This window comes from Saccostrea cucullata, unplaced genomic scaffold, assembly GCF_032062105.1.
Source record: "Saccostrea cucullata isolate Sc308-1 unplaced genomic scaffold, CSIRO_AGI_Scuc_v1 ctg5192, whole genome shotgun sequence".
In the NCBI taxonomy this organism is placed as follows: domain Eukaryota; kingdom Metazoa; phylum Mollusca; class Bivalvia; order Ostreida; family Ostreidae; genus Saccostrea; species Saccostrea cuccullata.
In genome coordinates this window covers 63,378-83,407 of record NW_026938458.1, presented here as the reverse complement: position 1 = coordinate 83,407, position 20,030 = coordinate 63,378, and the positions used below count along the sequence as shown (strand labels likewise).

The 20,030-nt window shown below is 32.8% G+C and overlaps 1 protein-coding gene across 1 annotated transcript; it reads right to left on the bottom strand.

The window, feature by feature from the left end:
* Positions 1–470: 470 nt before the first annotated feature.
* On the bottom strand, positions 471–19,951 carry LOC134250343 (kinetochore-associated protein 1-like; the record flags this gene model as incomplete). The annotated part of the gene is made up of 16 exons (XM_062732706.1): positions 19,873–19,951; positions 14,494–14,623; positions 13,858–13,972; positions 10,258–10,373; positions 5,172–5,238; positions 4,381–4,467; positions 3,903–4,009; positions 3,433–3,520; positions 3,028–3,092; positions 2,838–2,947; positions 2,336–2,480; positions 1,655–1,692; positions 1,491–1,553; positions 1,217–1,292; positions 1,002–1,127; positions 471–566 (listed from the first exon to the last, which is right to left on the bottom strand). Coding segments are annotated over exons 2-16 (1,425 nt in total), but the record flags the coding sequence as incomplete, so codon positions are not given.
* Between the last annotated feature and the right edge of the window lie 79 nt (positions 19,952–20,030).

Sequence of the window (20,030 nt, the reverse complement as noted above, 5' to 3'; positions counted from 1 at the left end):
TACACAATCTTGATTTATTGTATTGAAATACAATGAGATTAAAATTCATTTTTTAATGACATGTTGCAGTATACAGATAATTAATTAATTATAATCAAGCTGAAATTGTTAGCATCAAAATGGCTTCCTTATTACGATGATAATTTAGCGGTGAACATCAGGAAGACCGAAAGTTAATTTGATGGTGGCCACGCGTGTCAAACAAGGTGAAAGAGATATACACAGGGACTAGTAGCTAACTGTCAATCAATTTCAAGTACCCAATGATGGACCTTAATTTATTTGATTGACAGGGGGATACAGACCAGGTAAATCTGAAGGCGGTGCAGTTTATCTCGGGCTTTAAAGAAAAACTTTACACATAATGTTCTTTGCTTCTCCTCCCAAATTTATTTTTAATTTTAGGTTTTTTTTGTTTTTCTTCTTTTTCTGGGAAGGGGGGTGGGTGGGTTGATGTTTTCATTAAATACACTCGCCATTTTCCTGCAGTGCTCCAACATCTGTTGTGTGAGGACCAGTGTAGGGAGGGCTGAGTTCATACAGTTCTCTATAAGCTCTAAATCATCCTGAAACATTCAAACACACAGTATAACTTCATGACAGAGCTGTAAAGACTGAAAACAAATGTAACTGTAGTACTCATTTGTCCTTTATTTCTATACATTTATTAACATTTCATAACATAGGACATGAGACCCAGAAAATTTTAAGAGCAAAATTTAAAGATCAAGTTCTATTTAAACCATTTTAAAACTTGATCTGTGTCTATTTGTGTCCTTCATGACAAAGATACAGAATATTAAGAAGATTAAAGTCTGATACAGCACATAGTTTACTTTTACAGACAGGCATAAATGTGATGCATGAAGAGAGATAGAGACACCAGTGATGCACAAAGCTAGAGGCACCAGTCAAATTGTACATACATGTGACTCAAAAAACCAGAAATGAACAAACAATATATTGAATTACAGAATATAAACATATCTTAGAATCCTAACCTTGACAAACTGTAGACATTCCCAGAGCTGCTGTATCAGGTCATTAGTAGTCTCTTCTGTATATTTCTTCATATTCCAGGGAGACAACTGCTCCAGCAGGTAATTCACTTTTACTTTGTATACGTGCTACAGTAACAAGGGAGGCAATGTCACATAATATTATTACTTATCAGAGTTTTGTTATACTTTTGTATGATAGGCAGTCTTATACTTACATCAATTTCTAAATGATACATCTTGGCAAACAGCACTGCTTCTTCAAATTTCTTTTTAGAGAGTATCCTATATAGTCTGAAGAAAAAAAAATTCCATGACAAATAACTTACATCAACAAATTTGTGAAGGACCAATCAAAAATCTCTGAAGTGCATGTAGCCATTACATACAAGCAGAGATGCAAATGCTGAAGAACTATCATTATGGAAGTTTATAACAAAAGCTCTATTTATTTTATATCTTTAAAAAAATGTCCTCGTTTGCTATAGTTACCTGGTTTCTGGATTGGTCTCAGTCAGACAACGGAATCTTACTGTTGACACCAGATTGGGACATCTAAACACAGATTGTAATTAACATTAATGAAATACTCTGCATCTTGTATTTCAACTGAAATTGATAAATCTATGAAAACGATGAAATGCTTAAACACTTACTCTACATCAGGGCAACACTCGACTACAAATAAATATTCCTGAAAGAAAATACATTCAATATTTATTATGAAGCTTAAGCATATGTAACAAGCATTTATTTGTTTCTTAACCAAACAGTCTTAAACCAAGCTTTTTTTCCCCAAAAAAGTGTATTAACAAATCATTCGTAAACATCTTCATTCCCTTTAATCAAATCCACTTCACCATAATGATCAACAAATTTTAAGAGACAAAACATCACAAGGAACTGTGCTGAATAATAAAATAACCTATGGAGATTTGATATAAAAATAACCTTACCTGTGAAGATTTAAAATTTACCTGTGAACATCTGATACATAATAACCTCACCTGTGAACATCTGATACACAATAACTTTACCTGTGAACATCTGATACATAATAACCTCACCTGTGAACATCTGATACACAATAACCTTACATGTGAATATCTGATACAAAATAACCTTACCTGTGAATATCTGATACACAATAACCTTACCTGCGAAGATCTGATACAAAATAACCTTACCTGTGAAGATCTGATATACAACAACCTTACCTGTGAAGATCTGATACACAATAACTTTACCTGTGAAGATCTGATACACAATAACTTTACCTGTGAATATCTGATACATAATAACCTTACCTGAGAACATCTGATACATTCTAAGCTTACCTGTGAGGGCAGACAGTCTGAGATGAAGCAGGGGGCATTCAGCTGTAGGTTGTAAATATTCTCAAAGTTTGGCAGACTTTGGATCCTCAGTGTACTGTGGCCTTCTACTGGTGTGGTGATCAGAGCTAGCCGCAGGTCCTGTAACCTGGAAAGTTATAATAAAGCAATACTCTAGTGATCAGAGCTAGCCACAGGTCCTGTAATCTGGAATGTTATAATAAAACATTGAAAAAGAAATAAGATTTTCTGCAGGTCTACTGCAAGTCAAATTGAATACAAAAGGCTCACAGACAACATAAGACATATGTGATTAACTTCTGTTATGGAATAATGAACACTTGACTTTATGTATATTGTTTTCAGTATACCTTAATGTTTAAATTGTGTTTAGAACAAAAGTTCAGAAAACTACATGGGCAAGACTGAGGGACTAATAATACCAGTACATTAATTTAACTACTGCATTGTTTATGTCCAGATTCTTTACTTTTACCATGCTTACCCCTGATTCTGAACTTCTCTTGTTTCTAACAACTGAAACTCCTGAACTTTGACCTCTGTCCATTGATTCAGAAGAAACCAGGCCTGAGTGCTCCATAGACACAAATTACCCTAAAAACAAAAACAATCATTAGAATAATCTGTACATGTTTTATATGACTCATTGTCACTGACAGAAATCAAACATGTACCTTTGTATCCAGTGAGAATAAGAAATTTCCATCACTTGTGACTTTTCCTTGAACAATTCCAGAGGCTGAAATTAGAACTGTTGGATTTACAGTTTCCTAACTCTTAGTAAAAATTATAATAGTACATCAGCTTTAATTTTCATGAGTATTTATTTATAAAACATGCATGTGTCACATAAAATACAGTAGAATGTTATGAGTATCTTCGTTACTTTCTTGAAGAAATATATCAATGACATTTTTTCATCAGGTAATCTCCAATTTTAATGAAGATTAAGCTATCACTAATTTTACCTGAGATTAAAAGATTTCCAACTTTTACTGAAGATTAAGTAACCTCCAACTTTAACCTAAGATTAAGAAATCTCCAACTTTTACCTGAGATTAAGTAATCTCCTATTTTACCTGAGATTAAGTAATCTCCAACTTCTTCATCCAGAACTGCTTCCCTGTCTTCCCATTCCCAAACTCCCAGAATTCCATTTCCAATCCCCTACAACCAAGCAAGTCAGCTGTTTTATAATCAAATCCAATATTCTTGACAATTCACCTCCAAAAATGCATATGTGATATACTACGAAAAAAAAAAAATTTAACATCAGCTTAATCTTGCAAGATATTTTTTAATTAGCAGTTCAAGATTTGAAAGTTGTTCACATACTTTTAGTGTAGGTACCTACATGTACAATGTATAAATCAATTCATGCAAAAAAATCTATTATAAACAATCTGACAAAAATACTTACTGGGATTGGTCTTCATTTATATTTAACATCAAAAAGGTGCATTAGGAAAAATATTACTATGCTTCATATTTTTTATGAAAGGGTTTCAGAGTCAAACAACAAAAACTCTAAACATAGTTTACTCATTACCATGGTGATGAAGCAGTCATTCAAACACAGTAAGTCAGTTACTGAGGAATGGACCTCACTAACATTGGTAGAGATCAGTTTCTCCTTCAGCATGGTTCGAATCCCGTCTGAAATAGTCATAGATACAATGATACTATGAAAGACTTACAATATAGTTGTACAATGTACATGTACATATCGGGTCATGTACCATCATACTTTCAGATCTATAAAATTGAACCTTGTAAATACATGTAATGGACATGTACACATATATTTTATTAACAGATGTACAGTATTATACATGCAGAATTCATTACCAACATAAAGTGACACCATTCTAAAGAAAAGATACACTAATATACTTATACATAATTTCTAAAAAATGATAATAAAAAGAGTTTACTTGTTATTAAATCTATCTATACCATAGATAAAAATATTATCTAAACTATGGCTGTACCATAGCCATACCCTAGATATAAATAAAGGACCTCACCTCCTCCAGCCAGGAATGTTTCCTTGTTAATACTCTTCAAGATTTTCAGCTCTCCACTGACTGCCAGCACAAATAAATTGTACAAACCTGAAATTATTATAGGCACTTAAAGCATACTTACAAGGTAAAAAAATTGTCTTTGGTAGAATTTTATGATTGACAGTTATGCATGTACACATTGCAAGAGCATTTCAGAAAGATAAGCATTATAAAAACATGTATAGAAACTTGATATTTATAACTTTATAACTGAACATTTAATCATAATTATCGGGCATTTTTAAATTGTTTCACATCCGCAACTTTCATTATAATACTGTAAAACAAAATTTATACATCAAATTCCATAGAATTCAGAAATCTGTGCAGTATTAATATAAGAAAATTTTCATCAGGAAAAGTCAGAATAGAAATGTAGAATGCAAATGCAATAGACAAGTGCTGTCAGGTTGTGTTCAGTGATGTGTGCAATGTTAGCAAATCGAACACACCTGGTAAAGCATAATAAACATTAACAAAAACAGTGCTTGAACCCATGTTTACGAACACAGGGGTTGTCTTCAGATATAAAGAAATTTATATATAAATTAAAATCATTAAACTGAAATAAAATACATGTAAAATTAACAAACAAAATAGCAATGCAAGCACTAAAAACACACAGATCTCTCATTTTGTACCTATGAAATAATTAAAGGCAGTTTTCATGGAAGTTATGAAGATAAATACAGATATGAAATTGCACATTACAGATTTCTCTTTAATATATACATCTAAGACATATGGATTACCTTCTCCTGCATCAAAACACTTGATCCGACTAAATGTTTTCCCCATTCTGTTAGGCGGTGTAACAATCTACAACAACATGAAAGAATTAAATTCATTTGTTATTTTTTAGAAAGAATGAAATGTTTTCAGTATTCAAATCTGCAAAAAAATATGAATATATTTTATTCAATTTTGAAAAACACATTTTTGTTAATGCTATCCATATTTTGTTCCTCTTTGTTTTGATAACATAAAATAAACAAATATTAATGAAATGGCAAATACATAGTTTTGTGTACGTAATTCTTCATAAGGATGCCTTTTGTATCACAGTTCATACATGTATTTTTAGAAATTGATATCAATAATATTGGCTGGTCAGATGTGTTTATACATTTTTTGAGGTAATAGATTCAGTAGACAGTGTACTTACATGAGAGAAGATCATTTTACAGTAGACAGTGTGTACTTACATGAGAGAAGATCATTTTACAGTAGACAGTGTGTACTTACATGAGAGAAGATCATTTTACAGTTGACAGTATGTACTTACATGAGAGAAGATCATTTTACAGTTGACAGTATGTACTTACATGAGAGAAGATCATTTTACAGTAGACAGTATGTACTAACATGAGAGAAGATCATTTTACAGTAGGCAGAATGTACTTACATGAGAGAGAAGATCATTTTACAGTAGACAATGTGTTTTTACATAAGAGAAGATCATTTTACAGTAGACAGTGTGTACTTACATGAGAGAAGATCATTTTACAATAGACACTGTGTACTTACATGAGAAAAGATCATTTTACAGTAGACAGTGTGTACTAACATGAGAGAAGATCATTTTACAGTAGACAGTGTGTACTTACATGAGAGAAGATCATTTTACAGTAGATAGTGTGTACTAACATGAGAGAAGATCATTTTATAGTAGACAGTGTGTACTTACATGAGAGAAGATCATTTTACAGTAGACAGTATGTACTAACATGAGAGAAGATCATTTTACAGTAGACCAGGGTTCGACATTCGCGCTCGTCACCTCGTCATTTCCATCTAGAAATGATTTCGGACGACTTGATTTTCAGTCTGGCTCGCCCAAATGACGACCTGGGACAAGTTGTGAATGTTTAATAATGATGTTTTAATATTTTAAAATAAACTTCATAAGGCCTTGAATACATATTTTTCTGTAACAAAACCAACCCATTCAACATGTTCTAATTGCAGCCGCTTAAATTTTTCTTCCTGCCAAATCTGTGTTCAATCAATCAGCTGATGCAATTTTTACCAAAAGTCTTTAATAAATTTTATTTGAGGTATAAAATACGTCAACTTAGTGACAACAATCACCTTAAATACAAAGAGTAATAATCATCATTGTAACATCTTGCATTTCCCCTGCAACTTTCTGATCATATGATGATCGTTTTCTGCTGCTAGACAGCCATGTTGGGTGTCCACTGTAATATAACACCTAGTTAATTCAGTCCAGGATTATTTGTCCCCATAAATTTATTTAGGCCTTCAAGGTTAGTTAAAATGAATGTTTTAAAATACAAACTTTAGCATTCTGCATGTCAGATTCAGCTTATATTTTTGTATGATAAAATACTAGAAGGCATCTTTCATTCCAAAAATGTCTGGTTTACATTTTTTAATACAAAAGTACAACAGTTTCTTCTGTTAATTATCTTAACAAATTTTAAGCACTTGCACATTAAGTTTTGTTTCATTTGACATTTTATTTGGACGACCTGAAATTCATTCGGGCAACCTGTGATCATACCAAGGTTGCCCAAATGGCGAGACCAAATTTTGACGAGTGTCGGACCCTGGTAGACAGTGTGTACTTACATGAGAGAAGATCATTTTACAGTAGACAGTGTGTACTTACATGAGAGAAGATCATTTTACAGTAGACAGTGTGTACTAACATGAGAGAAGATCATTTTACAGTAGACAGTGTGTACTAACATGAGAGAAGATCATTTTACAGTAGACAGTGTGTACTTACATGAGAGAAGATCATTTTACAATAGACAGTGTGTACTTACATGAGAGAGATCATTTTACACTAGACAGTGTGTACTTACATGAGAAAAGATCATTTTACAGTAGACAGTATGTACTTACATGAGAAAAGATCATTTTACAGTAGACAGTATGTTCTTACATGAGAGAAGATCATTTTACAATAGACACTGTGTACTTACATGAGAGAGAAGATCATTTTACAGTAGACAGTGTGTACTTACATGAGAAAAGATCATTTTACAGTAGACAGTATGTACTTACATGAGAGAAGATCATTTTACAGTAGACGGTATGTACTTACATGAGAGAGAAGATCATTTTACAGTAGACAGTGTGTACTTACATGAGAGAAGATCATTTTACAGTAGACAGTGTGTACTTACATGATAGAAGATCATTTTACAGTAGACAGTGTGTACTAACATGAGAGAAGATCATTTTACAGTAAACACTGTGTACTTACATGAGAGAAGATCATTTTACAATAGACAGTGTGTACTTACATGACAGAAGATCATTTTACAGTAGACATTGTGTACTAACATGAGAGAAGATCATTTTACCAGACCTGCCTACCCTTTTCGTTTCAAGGGTGTAATTTCAGAAATTTTTTGGTGGAATTTCAGAGGTTAAAGCGTAATTAATCATGTTTTCTGACTTTGTGTTTTTACAATTGTACTTTTTATCTTTCAAACCCACCTAAATTGTACATTACTAAACAAACCTTGCATAAACTTTTTTTTCGAATCATCTATTGACAAAAAAGTGTTGTAAAATATCAGTATCTTATATTAAACTCAAATAAACCGCACACCCTTAATGAAGCATTTGGTCAATGTGTATCAGATCACTTAATTGAAGGCTTGCGTTTGCATGTTTATACAAATTGTACATAATAACACTTATTTTTCTTTTTAACACTCACATTTCTCTATCTTGTTCAAAGCAATGTTAAAGTGAACTAACTTGAGCATAGAAATGGGCATATTTATTGCAATATCATTTAATAGTTGAGGTAAGCAGTGCGATCTCGTGTTCTTCGTCGCCCGCGTGGCGCAGTGGTTAGAGCATCTCCTCTAGAGTCGCGAAGTAAGGAGTCATACCGAATCTTGGCCATACCGGTTTCCATATACGTATAAGGTATATAACGTTAGTTATCAAACTGGTCCTCTATTAATTACTTTAACTAGAACTTCTCATTTTATTTCAGCAGGTTGATCTTTGACTCTTAAACTTAAACGTTTATAATGGATTTAAACCAAAATAGCAAAAGCGTAATATTAATATCAGTGGCGTAATAGCGTAATTATGTGGTAAAAAGCGGAAGAATTACGCCAAAAGCAGAAGGGTAGACAAGTCTGTTTTACAGTAAACAGTGTGTACTTACATGAGAGAAGATCATTTTACAGTAGACAGTGTGTACTAACATGAGAGAAGATCATTTTACAGTAAACAGTGTGTACTTACATGAGAGAAGATCATTTTACAGTAAACAGTGTGTACTTACATGACAGAAGATCATTTTACAGTAGACAGTATGTACTAACATGAGAGAAGATCATTTTACAGTAGACAGTATGTACTTACATGAGAGAAGATCATTTTACAGTAGACAGTGTGTACTTACATGAGAGATCATTTTACAGTAGACAGTGTGTACTTACATGAGAGAAGATCATTTTACAGTAGACAGTATGTACTTACATGAGAGAAGATCATTTTACAGTAGACAGTGTGTACTCAAATGAGAGAAGATCATTTTACGGTAGACAGTGTGTACTTACATGAGAGAGAAGATCATTTTACAGTAGACAATGTGTACTTACATGACAGAAGATCATTTTACAGTAGACAGTGTGTACTAACATGAGAAAAGATCATTTTACAGTAGACAGTGTGTACTAACATGAGAGAATATCATTTTACAGTAGACAGTGTGTACTTACATGAAAGAAGATCATTTTACAGTAGACAGTGTGTACTAACATGAGGAAAGATCATTTTACAGTAAACAGTGTGTTACATGACAGAAGATCATTTTATAGTAGACAGTGTGTACTTACATGAGAGAAGATCATTTCACAGTAGACAGTATGTTCTTACATGAGAAAAGATCATTTTACAGTAGACAGTATGTTCTTACATGAGAGAAGATCATTTTACAGTAGACAGTGTGTACTTACATGAGAGAAGATCATTTTACAGTAGACAGTGTGTACTAACATGAGAGAAGATCATTTTACAGTAGACAGTATGTACTTACATGAGAGAAGATCATTTTACAGTAAACAGTGTGTACTTACATGAGAGAAGATCATTTTACAGTAGACAGTGTGTACTTACATGAGAGAAGATCATTTTACAGTAGACAGTGTGTACTTACATGAGAGAAGATCATTTTACAGTAGACAGTATGTACTTACATGAGAGAAGATCATTTTACAGTAGACAGTATGTACTAACATGAGAGAAGATCATTTTACGGTAGACAGTGTGTACTTACATGAGAGAAGATCATTTTACAGTAGACAGTGTGTACTTACATGAGAGAAGATCATTTTACAGTAGACAGTGTGTACTTACATGAGAGAAGATCATTTTACAGTAGACAGTGTGTACTTACATGAGAGAAGATCATTTTACAGTAGACAGTGTGTACTTACATGAGAGAAGATCATTTTACAGTAGACAGTATGTACTTACATGAGAGAAGATCATTTTACAGTAGACAGTGTGTACTTACATGAGAGAAGATCATTTTACAGTAGACAGTATGTACTTACATGAGAGAAGATCATTTTACAGTAGACAGTGTATACTTACATGAGAGAAGATCATTTTACAGTAGACAGTATGTACTTACATGAAAGAAGATCATTTTACAGTAGACAGTATGTTCTTACATGAGAGAAGATCATTTTACAGTAGACAGTGTGTACTAACATGAGAGAAGATCATTTTACAGTAGACAGTATGTACTTACATGAGAGAAGATCATTTTACAGTAGACAGTGTGTACTTATATGAGAGAAGATCAGTTTACAGTAGACAGTGTGTACTTACATGAGAGAAGATCATTTTACAGGTCTCTGTGTTCAGAATATGGAGCCTCCCTGAAGAATCCCCCAGAATCATCAGTCCCCCATCCTCACTCAGGGCCATTTCTTCTATAACAGCATCTATGTAAACAACACACAAGGCTAAAATCTTTTTTGTAATTAATGTAATAAAGTACCAAAACATTTGATTGCAAATGTGGAAAAATGATCTTTATTAAAAATCTTGAATGTTTTTAAAGGATTTATGACCCATGAACATACATGTGATTCTCCCGATTTTCAACCCCCCTTCTGCCCCTCCCGATTAATTTTTAAATCTTCCGTGTTTAAAATAATTCTTCAAATTAAATATATTTTGCATTAATTAAGGTCTTCCGTTTCCAACGGAAGACCTTCTACTGATTCTGTTGGTAAAGATTATTATTCTTTTTTTTCTTCTGCTTCCTAGACCGCAACTTTGAGGCCTCATATCTCGCTCATTTCTCAACGGATTTCGCTCAAATTTTCAGACGTTATAGACGTTAAAAAACTCTATCAGAATGCTGTCGAAAATTTCAAAAAGCCACTTCCGGTTTTGAGTTATTTCCCTTTAAAGGAAAATTTATAGGCTTTCGTTTCCAGACAAAGGCTCAGAGACGGCTAAAGCTGGAGCAGTAATTCTACTGATTTTAGATAATAGAAGGATTGAAGTTGTGCACATCGGTTTTTGTTTTTCGATTTCTCTATTCAAAATGGCGCTATATAGGGGTCAAAAATTAGAACGCTTAAAAGAAAAAATTACTCACATTTTTCTTTTTATCTTCTAAACTAAAAATATTTTGTTAAAATATATAGAACATAATTTGTGCAGAATTAGAAGATCTTTCAAATGATATGTCGAAAAAAGGGCTGACCCCTAAATTAAGGGACCTAGAGGGGCCAAAAGTTTTTTCCAGATATCTCAAAAAGTATTAAGAACTTGTTATACATCAAAGAAGTTAAGTTGTTCAAAATATCAAGCTTTATCTAATGGGGTCGTCAAAATACGTCCGGCGACGTCACTTCCGGTCGAACCGGAAGTAGTCAGAAAATGCATATTTTTGCCGTTTTTGACAGGTTTTTGGTTAACATGTGTCACTAGAAGCTTAAATATTAATTTTCCGTCCGTCGTCGTCACTTCCGGTCAAACTGGAAGTACCGAAGAATGGCTTAATTTTGCAATACTTAACATAGATTTGGAGGATTAACCCATTTTTGGACTCTCATTACTCTTTTTTTAAATGAAAGTTACTTCCGGTCAAACAGGACGGAAGACCTACTCGTTGCTTTGCAACGAGCTCGGCTCTAGTTTTTATCATGTTTCTTATAATATTGCTTAGAATGAGATAACAACGGCAGTGCAATAAATTTTCACAGCGGTAGGCTTCGTAGTAATCAACATGAGGTCGTATAATTCGGTTGTAAAAATTAGTGATATATCAACTTGATAAATGACCATCAATGTTTTATTGGCAAACTGCTGAATGCAGAACATTGTAATTAGTTGCTAAAATACCCAATTGTCATCTTCTAATGCTGCAGTGGTCATTAAAAGAAACAGTTATAATCGGGGTCACATTTTCGTTAAAAATAGTTCAAACTACAGGGTGTTGCTAAAAAATATACCTGACTCTACTTTGTTGTATTTCTAGCTAAGTTAATTTTATCTCTTCATATTTGATTTTAAAAAAAAAAATACTGACATAAAATATGTTACATAAGACCCATGTTTTAATTCATTTACTGCCAAAAAATATACCTCTCTCTACTTTGTTGTATTTTTCATTTTTCAGAGAAGTTAATTTTATCTCTTCATATTCTATTTAAAAACAAATTCCTGACATAAAATCTGTTACATAAGACCTATGTTTTATTTCACTTACTGGTTGATGTGTCAATACCAAATACCAAAAATAAAATTTTATTCAATGTTTTAATGAAGATGTTAACTCTTATTTAATTCCAATGAATTAATTTTATTTTGATTCAATTTCACTTCTGATCATTTGAATAAAAATTCTAACATATTATTTTAAAGCTAGACTTTATGAAATTAAAATTATTTTAAGCAAATAAAGAGGGATACAGCATTTTTGAGGAGGTTGGATGGTCTTTTGCGATTTGAAAAAAATGTCGATAAAAAATCTCCAGCTTTGAAACCCAAACTCCAGCTGAAAAATTTCAAATCTCCAGTTGTGACTGTTCAGTTCTGTCACATGTATGCCCATAAATACAGTATCTGACCATTGAAAGAATTTTTTTTTAAATCTAAGAAAATTTGATTTTCGTTTGTTCCTTTTCTTATAGTTTTATTTTCTTTTTTTATTGTTCCTTTCCATTAATCAAATTTTAGTTTTAAATACTTTCCTTATCTAAATTTGTCATGACATTTTGAGTTTTTGACAATACAGAGTAACAATTCTCATTTTTAAATAATATACTGTAGATAAGTGATGGGGAATCGGAAAAAAATCAGAATCGATTATCGGTAATAATCGGCTGGGCATAATCGATTAATAATCGATTATAATCGAAATTTTGAACTTTTATGAAATTTATATTAAAAAGTTAAAACTTATTCAGATTTCTGTCAGACTTTTACAAAAAAAAAAACAACAACAACATTTACTTAATATATAAAATATTCAAAAATGTTAATTGAATTATTTTTAAAAAGTGGAAAATAATATTTTATTTACTTTAAACAATATAGGACTATTTAAACAGAATGGAAATTTATTTTTTAGAATGTCCATGCAATGGGTATTTTACTGATATTAGTCCCACCTTTCATTTAATACATGTACAGTGTTTTTATTTCTTAAAATTTGTTTTAATTAGTAGTTAAAATTGCAAGTTTCAAATTAATTATCCAGAAGTTAGACTTGTATTTATGATTATAATTACGTTTAAAGATTGACTAGACTAATTACTGTATGTTTTCCTTTGTATAGTAAAACCTTGCAATAATACCGTTTCCTGGTATTAGTCTAACCCCATATTTAATCATGGCGGTAAAAGTATCAACAAGACACGGAATCCTTCCATGTTTTCAACATTCATCACTACTTTAATCCTCTTTGCACTTGGATTTGGTAATAAAATTAAAGTATGACAATTTTATTTTTTGTTAGCGATGTCGGCGACATTAATTTTTTAATCGATTAGTAGCATCGAAGAGCTTCCAACGACCGACAATCGATTGTCGGCGACAATCGTTCCATCACTACTGTAGATCACTAAATTTTCGCGAGATTGTCATTGACTCTTAGTAAGCGAGACATAATTTTCACGAATAGTTGTTATTCCTCTATATATAATCATAAGGAATACTTTTTTATGCGAGAATTAAATTTTCGTGAACGCATTGTCTCGTGTAATTAAGTTCTCGCAAATAAAAAGTGATTTACAGTAGTATAGTGACTTTAATAGTCAAAATTAAGAACATCTGTACAGCTGAAGTGCATCCAGCAGTGCAGTGATGAAGATTTCCAGTCTTTAATCTGCACATTAAAAATAAACTTGATTAAAAACTCAAGTACCAGCATCACATTGCTGACACTCAAATCACACAGAGTTAACTCACCATAAGCCAAAGTGGTTGTGTGCTGACAATCGGTGAACACAGAGACATGCCTATCTACAGACAGACAAGCTAATTCTCCTCTCACTGAACTCTCAATGTGGGGAACTTCTGCCTCCTACAAAATTAGGACCAAAATTTCAAGTATATTCAACAAATTATAGTCATTCAATTCGTTAAATAAGGATTTTTATTGATTAGGATTTACATGTTTATCAGTAGTTCTGAAAGATTGCATTTAAATTCATATGCAGCATAAGTAATATACATGATATACATTTATATAAATACAGAACATTCAACAACAGAAATCATAATTAACTTTTTGGAAAGTCTAACAACACATATTCAATGGAAAGTTTTAATTTGCTTATCTTCACTTGTCACATAATTTCGGAAATAAGCAAAGAATTTATCATAAAAGATTGTAGAAAATCTCTTATAATGTAAGTAGAAGTGACAGGCTTGCTGTCTACTTTCATTGGCTTGGCAGATTTTATCTGTCTTCTGACTTTTTGACCACAGCTACCAATATCAAAACCAAGCATTAATCAAAAAGTAAGAAGACAAAATAAAGTGTGACAAGCTCTTATGTTCCATACTGATATTAAAACACGACATCATGTCTATGCCTCAAACCTTTTGTTGTGACGATATTGTAGCCAGGGTATCAATCTGGTACAGTGCCGACCCTGACTCCTCTCGCGGACCAAAGTTGACCGTTTCTTCTCCTCCAAAATCGGAACTGACAATATCCCAAGGCATTTTTCTGAAGAGTTACAGGTTATAAAATAAATAATGACATCAATAAAAGGTTATGTGTTAACATTTCAAAAATACAAACGCAAGAAATTTACACAAATCCTTTTTTTGAATCTGGGTAATCTCTTTCTCTAACTACAAGTATATATGCACAAATAAATATATTGAGGTTATAGGCAAATATTATTATAGCGAGCGCAGCGAGGCGGCGCAAAGCGCCGCTCGCATAGCGAGCTCAATAGACTAACGTGTACGAACGGAGGAAATTCGGAATGAAATCTGCACATTGTTCCAAGAAAATGTTATGAATCCACGTGAAAACATTCTTCAATCCCAATAATCCTTTGCGGTGCATAGCAACATGGTGGCTAAAACATAGCAACAATTTCCTTGAAAAAATTACAAACACGATATAATGCAATCTCCAAGCCACAAAAACTATCGTTTACATCCTAAGGCAACAGGGTTTTCTATTTGACGTCACAATTTCATCACTTAAACGGCTCGGGTATTTCCGATTTTGTCGGAAATTTCCGAGAATTCCGGAATCTCGATCCCGATGCCTGGGAAGTGATTTCTTTTTATTTTCTTTTATTAATGAACTTGGGATAATCAGTGCAAGTTAAAGCTGTGTAAACAAAATGGTAAATGTTTTTGATAGTAAATAACTGCGCTCGCCCCAACGGTCGCACCGTAGAACATATTAAATTATAGATTGTGTGAACTGCTATTAGTATCAACAACGAAAATATGATTAAGGAGCCAGGAGGGGAAAGTGGGGCTCAAACATTCGACATAAATATTCAAAATACACAATATCAAGGCCGATGATATATACACGACCGTTGTGCACACTATATGGAAAGTCTATTTACACGACCGTCGTGCGAATAGCTATTGCAAAGTAATGAGATACATACACGACCGTCGTGCATAGATATTAAGTAAAACGACCGTCTTACATATATAGCAATTGCACATTACCGGAGATATGTACACGACCGACCGCATTTATAGTGGTGTACCCTAAATTCGTCCGTACCCTAAATTCGTCCCCAAACTTCTCGAGACCAGCACGTTTCGAACTTCGTATCGAAGACGTCATTGCAGCCCGGAGGACCGGGCTGCTCTATACATATAAGTTTAAGTGTTGGTGTATGGGGATTGGGGTGGGAGTAGTTATGTAGAATTGAAGGTTTTTCAAACATGGAAAAGATTGTTTATCAGAATGTTCTTTTCTTTTATAAATTACGAGATACTTAATATATTTACTTCCATAAAGTGATTCTCTAAAAATAGATATGTTTTTCACATTTAATATACAAAGTTGTTTATCATTTACTATCGAAAAAACGACAGGTCCCCTGTTTTAGATCATCGAATTTTACTTCTCGCATAAAAACGTACTATGCACACTTCGTGTTTTATATTCTAAAATTGAAAATTAATACATTTTTGAATATAGGTGATGCATGTGTCTACCTTCAATTTATATTTTATGCAGCCAACATTTACTCGAGGAACTGAAGTTTTAAATCGTATCGTTTTTGTTTGACATTTATCCGACTATAAGTTTTCCAAATATTCGCGACTATCGTCTCCATCAATTAGACGCATGCCTTTTCACACGTATCGAAGCGGTTTGATGATCAAAGATCATTTCCATTGTTTACTTTATATATTTCCCGGGCGACAATTGATGGTTACATCAATGTTTTCTTGTTATTAATTGTTTTGACTAGTGAACACAATGATGCAACTTTTTCAGCAATTATTTTTCAGAATTTGCAGTTTAGTACTAAACTTAAATAAAATAAAAAATACTAAAATATCTGATTATTCCTTATGTCCATTTTTATTGAAAGTGTACAGTTTACTTACGTTCCCCAAAATTGCTTCCAGATCTAATATACCTTCATTTTATTATTTTATACCCGTCAGTGTATTGAATTACGTGCATGGGCTACAAATTAAAACAATTTATAAATACTGTGCTTCTTATTTTACCTTTTCTTGTGTGTGTGTTTTGTTTTAATAAGTTTCATTTAATCGAGATTTTTTCAAGAATATGTTATGGAGACGGAAAATAAATAAAATCAAATATATTATATTTTTGAATTTATTATACCACCCCTTTCAATAAAAAATCAATCTGTCAACATAACCAAGCATTGATGATCACATTGTGTGAATAAATCTACTTTTGACCTTGCCAAGTCGCCAGTCCTCCCCCCCCCCCCCCCCCCCCCCCCCCTTTGCTTGCAAAAAAGTCGGTGAGTAGCCAAGTATTAATCAAGAAGAAAATGTTTTATTTCTACAAACCAAGAATTTATTTTATTGAACAGTCCGAACAGTCATTTTATTGAGCCGCCCAAAGAAGGTGAATTTTTGTCACAATTTTTACCAGTTTGACAGGTGCTGTTTGCTGGTCAACGTGGTGCAATTTAATGAGTGCATTGAAGCATAACTAATCCAGCGGGCGTCTACTGGGTCGAAATTCACGATATAATCAAGTAAAACAAGATCTTTCCTGCAAATTCTTTTATTTCTCATTTTCTGCAGATCTATATAGTATATGAAGTCTTTTTTCCCTGTAAGATCATGGTAATGTGGATATTTCACACATTATTATAATAATTATGTGATCTAGTCTACGCATTAAATTATAATAGTTTTCATGTTTTTTTTTCAGATTGTGCCCGACTTGCACTGCTCAAATATTTTGATATTCTATCGGTTTTTGCCAGTAAGGTCAATGAATTTTGGAAAATCTAAAATAAAACATTGTATAATTCACATATCAGGTTTGAGCATACAATAACATGACATCGTTGAAAGCATGTTCGTGGTTTTTTTTTAAATTTTATTTAAAAAAAACGGAGTCGGTATAATCGAAAGCAATTTACATGTATGTTCTTTATATAATGAAGAGGAAACTTTCCACTTCCTTTACGGTTCTCACAAAAAATCACCTTCTTTCCACTAATCAAAATTAAGTATACGTATAAAACAGGCACTTAGTATCGGGGGGGGGGGGGGCAGGGGGGGCCTGCCCCCCCCCCAACTTTTTCCCCCAACATTACCTTTACTATAGAAAATGTCTATTGAAAAGATGGTTGGCCCCCCACTTTGTAACCAAGTAATTGGTCGTACATGCGAACCGTCTTAATTGGGACGAAACGCCTCAGTGCGAATGGTCTGTGGGGACGAACCGTCTCGCATTCAAACAAGGGAAGATAAATACAATGCATGTTTAATGTTTTACACGACGGTTGTGTAAATAGTCAATGAAATTATATACACGACGGTCGTGCGAATAGTCATTGAAATTATATACACGACGATCGTGCGAATAGTCATTGAAATTATATACACGACGGTCGTGCGAATAGTCTTTGAAATTACATACACGACGGTCGTGTATATAGACACTGCCCAATGGCCGAGGCTATCCGCACGACGGTCGTGCTAATTACCGATGTTATCCGCACGACGGTCGTGCCGATAACTAAAGTTATTCGCACGACGGTCGTGCGAATAATAAACGTTATTCGCACGACAAACTTTAAAATTAATTTATATTAATTATACGTTTATTTGTATTATATTTTTACTTTGATATGATTTTTTTTACATGTCATTCTGCTTCTGTACGTTGAAACTCAAAACAAATTTTATTTATTAGACATCCACATAAAGTTAACCTACCTTTTTCCATGCTTACTATTCAGGAGTTCCTATGCAAAAGTTTTGTTTTTTTTTTAAATGGGATTTAGCCGTTTTTTGTACTGGTATGATTTTTCCAAGAAATAAAAGAAGAAAAGAAAAGAAAGACCCTCCTAAAAAACGTCATTTTTATTTTCGGAGTACGACACGCAAATTTTAATTTAATATACACCTTTGATATGATACATGAATTAGTATAATATAGGAACTCCCTATGGTAATAACTAAAAGAACAAACAAGGTTACCCTCTTTCAGAACGTTTCTTTCATGTTTTTTGATGTTTTGTTTTATCCATCATGTTCACAGTTGTGTTCCTTTTTAAATAAATAAAATTTCGCATTTTTATACTGAGTAATAGTTTTCTTATTTGTAAAATAATGCTGTAGCACAGGCACTTGTTTCGGAAATTATTAAACCGATAGTATAATAATAACAAAAGGTGTTATTATTATACTATGGGTTTAAAAATTATTTCCGAACAAGTGCCTGTGTGCTGTACATAAAAATTAAAATGATAAAGCATAGAATAAATTTAAGCTAACCATGATTATTATATTTTTAAGGGTGGGGTGTTATTTTGGAAATTCAAAACATTTTTATACATGCAGTATACATATAACTAAAATGCAACTAATATAATGAATGTTTATATCAGATTTATAAACAAAACAAGATTAACATATATTAGATTCTCTCTATAATTTTGGGTGCTAGGGGTCGCCCCTGTCTAAAAATCCGCGAGGTTTTTCACACTTGAATCCTTCAAACTATCGCAGTTCTACTTACCGCATGGTCAATTTCTCGACTGTGGGCGCAATTCACGTGCACAATTTCAGCGGCACCTAGGGACTTACAAGTCTCAAAAAATAATACGGAAAATTCGACATAATATTTTACCCATATTATAATTTTTTTATGAAGTATTCGGAATAGCTAGGAGAGAGAGAGAGAGAATTAAAATATAGGGAAATACTAATTAAGACCGTAAATACAGGAAAGTATATTATTATGAGAATAATATTTGTGTACAGGCTATAATATATATAATTTTTGCTCCAATCAACATAACCTTAGAAAAATACCCAAGAATTAAATAATACAAAGGATGAATAATATTTAAAAATATATGTCAAATTATTTAGACACGACGAAGAATAAAATAAAAATATACGTTCTTTGGTTCGTTGGTTGGGGTGAAAAGTATACGTTCGTTGGTTGGGGGTAAAAAGTGTACGTTCGTTGTACATGTATATATAATTTCCCCCACCAACAGCGTACAGCGTTGATATAATTAATGTTAGAGTTATCTCTCTTGTGTCGTGCGGATAAGAACAGTTATTAGCACGACCGTCGTGCGGATAACGAAATTTATCGGCACGACCGTCGTGCCGATAGACACTTCCCTGCCCAATATCAACATCAATATAGCAGACGACTTTCTCAATGTAACGTAATAATATAATCTCTTTGTTTAACATAAAGAAAACATTGCTTATTTGTGTATTTTGCAATTCTGTACAATACTTTACCTCAATTTTGTCCACAAATGTCAAAATATCGCTGCACTATACAAAATTCGCGCGCTTTCAAAAACGTTTATTAGTTGAATGACCGATCTATTCGTATTTTCATATAAAGGACAAAGACTTATGTTTTCATATAAATTTTGATTAAAATAATCAAAAAT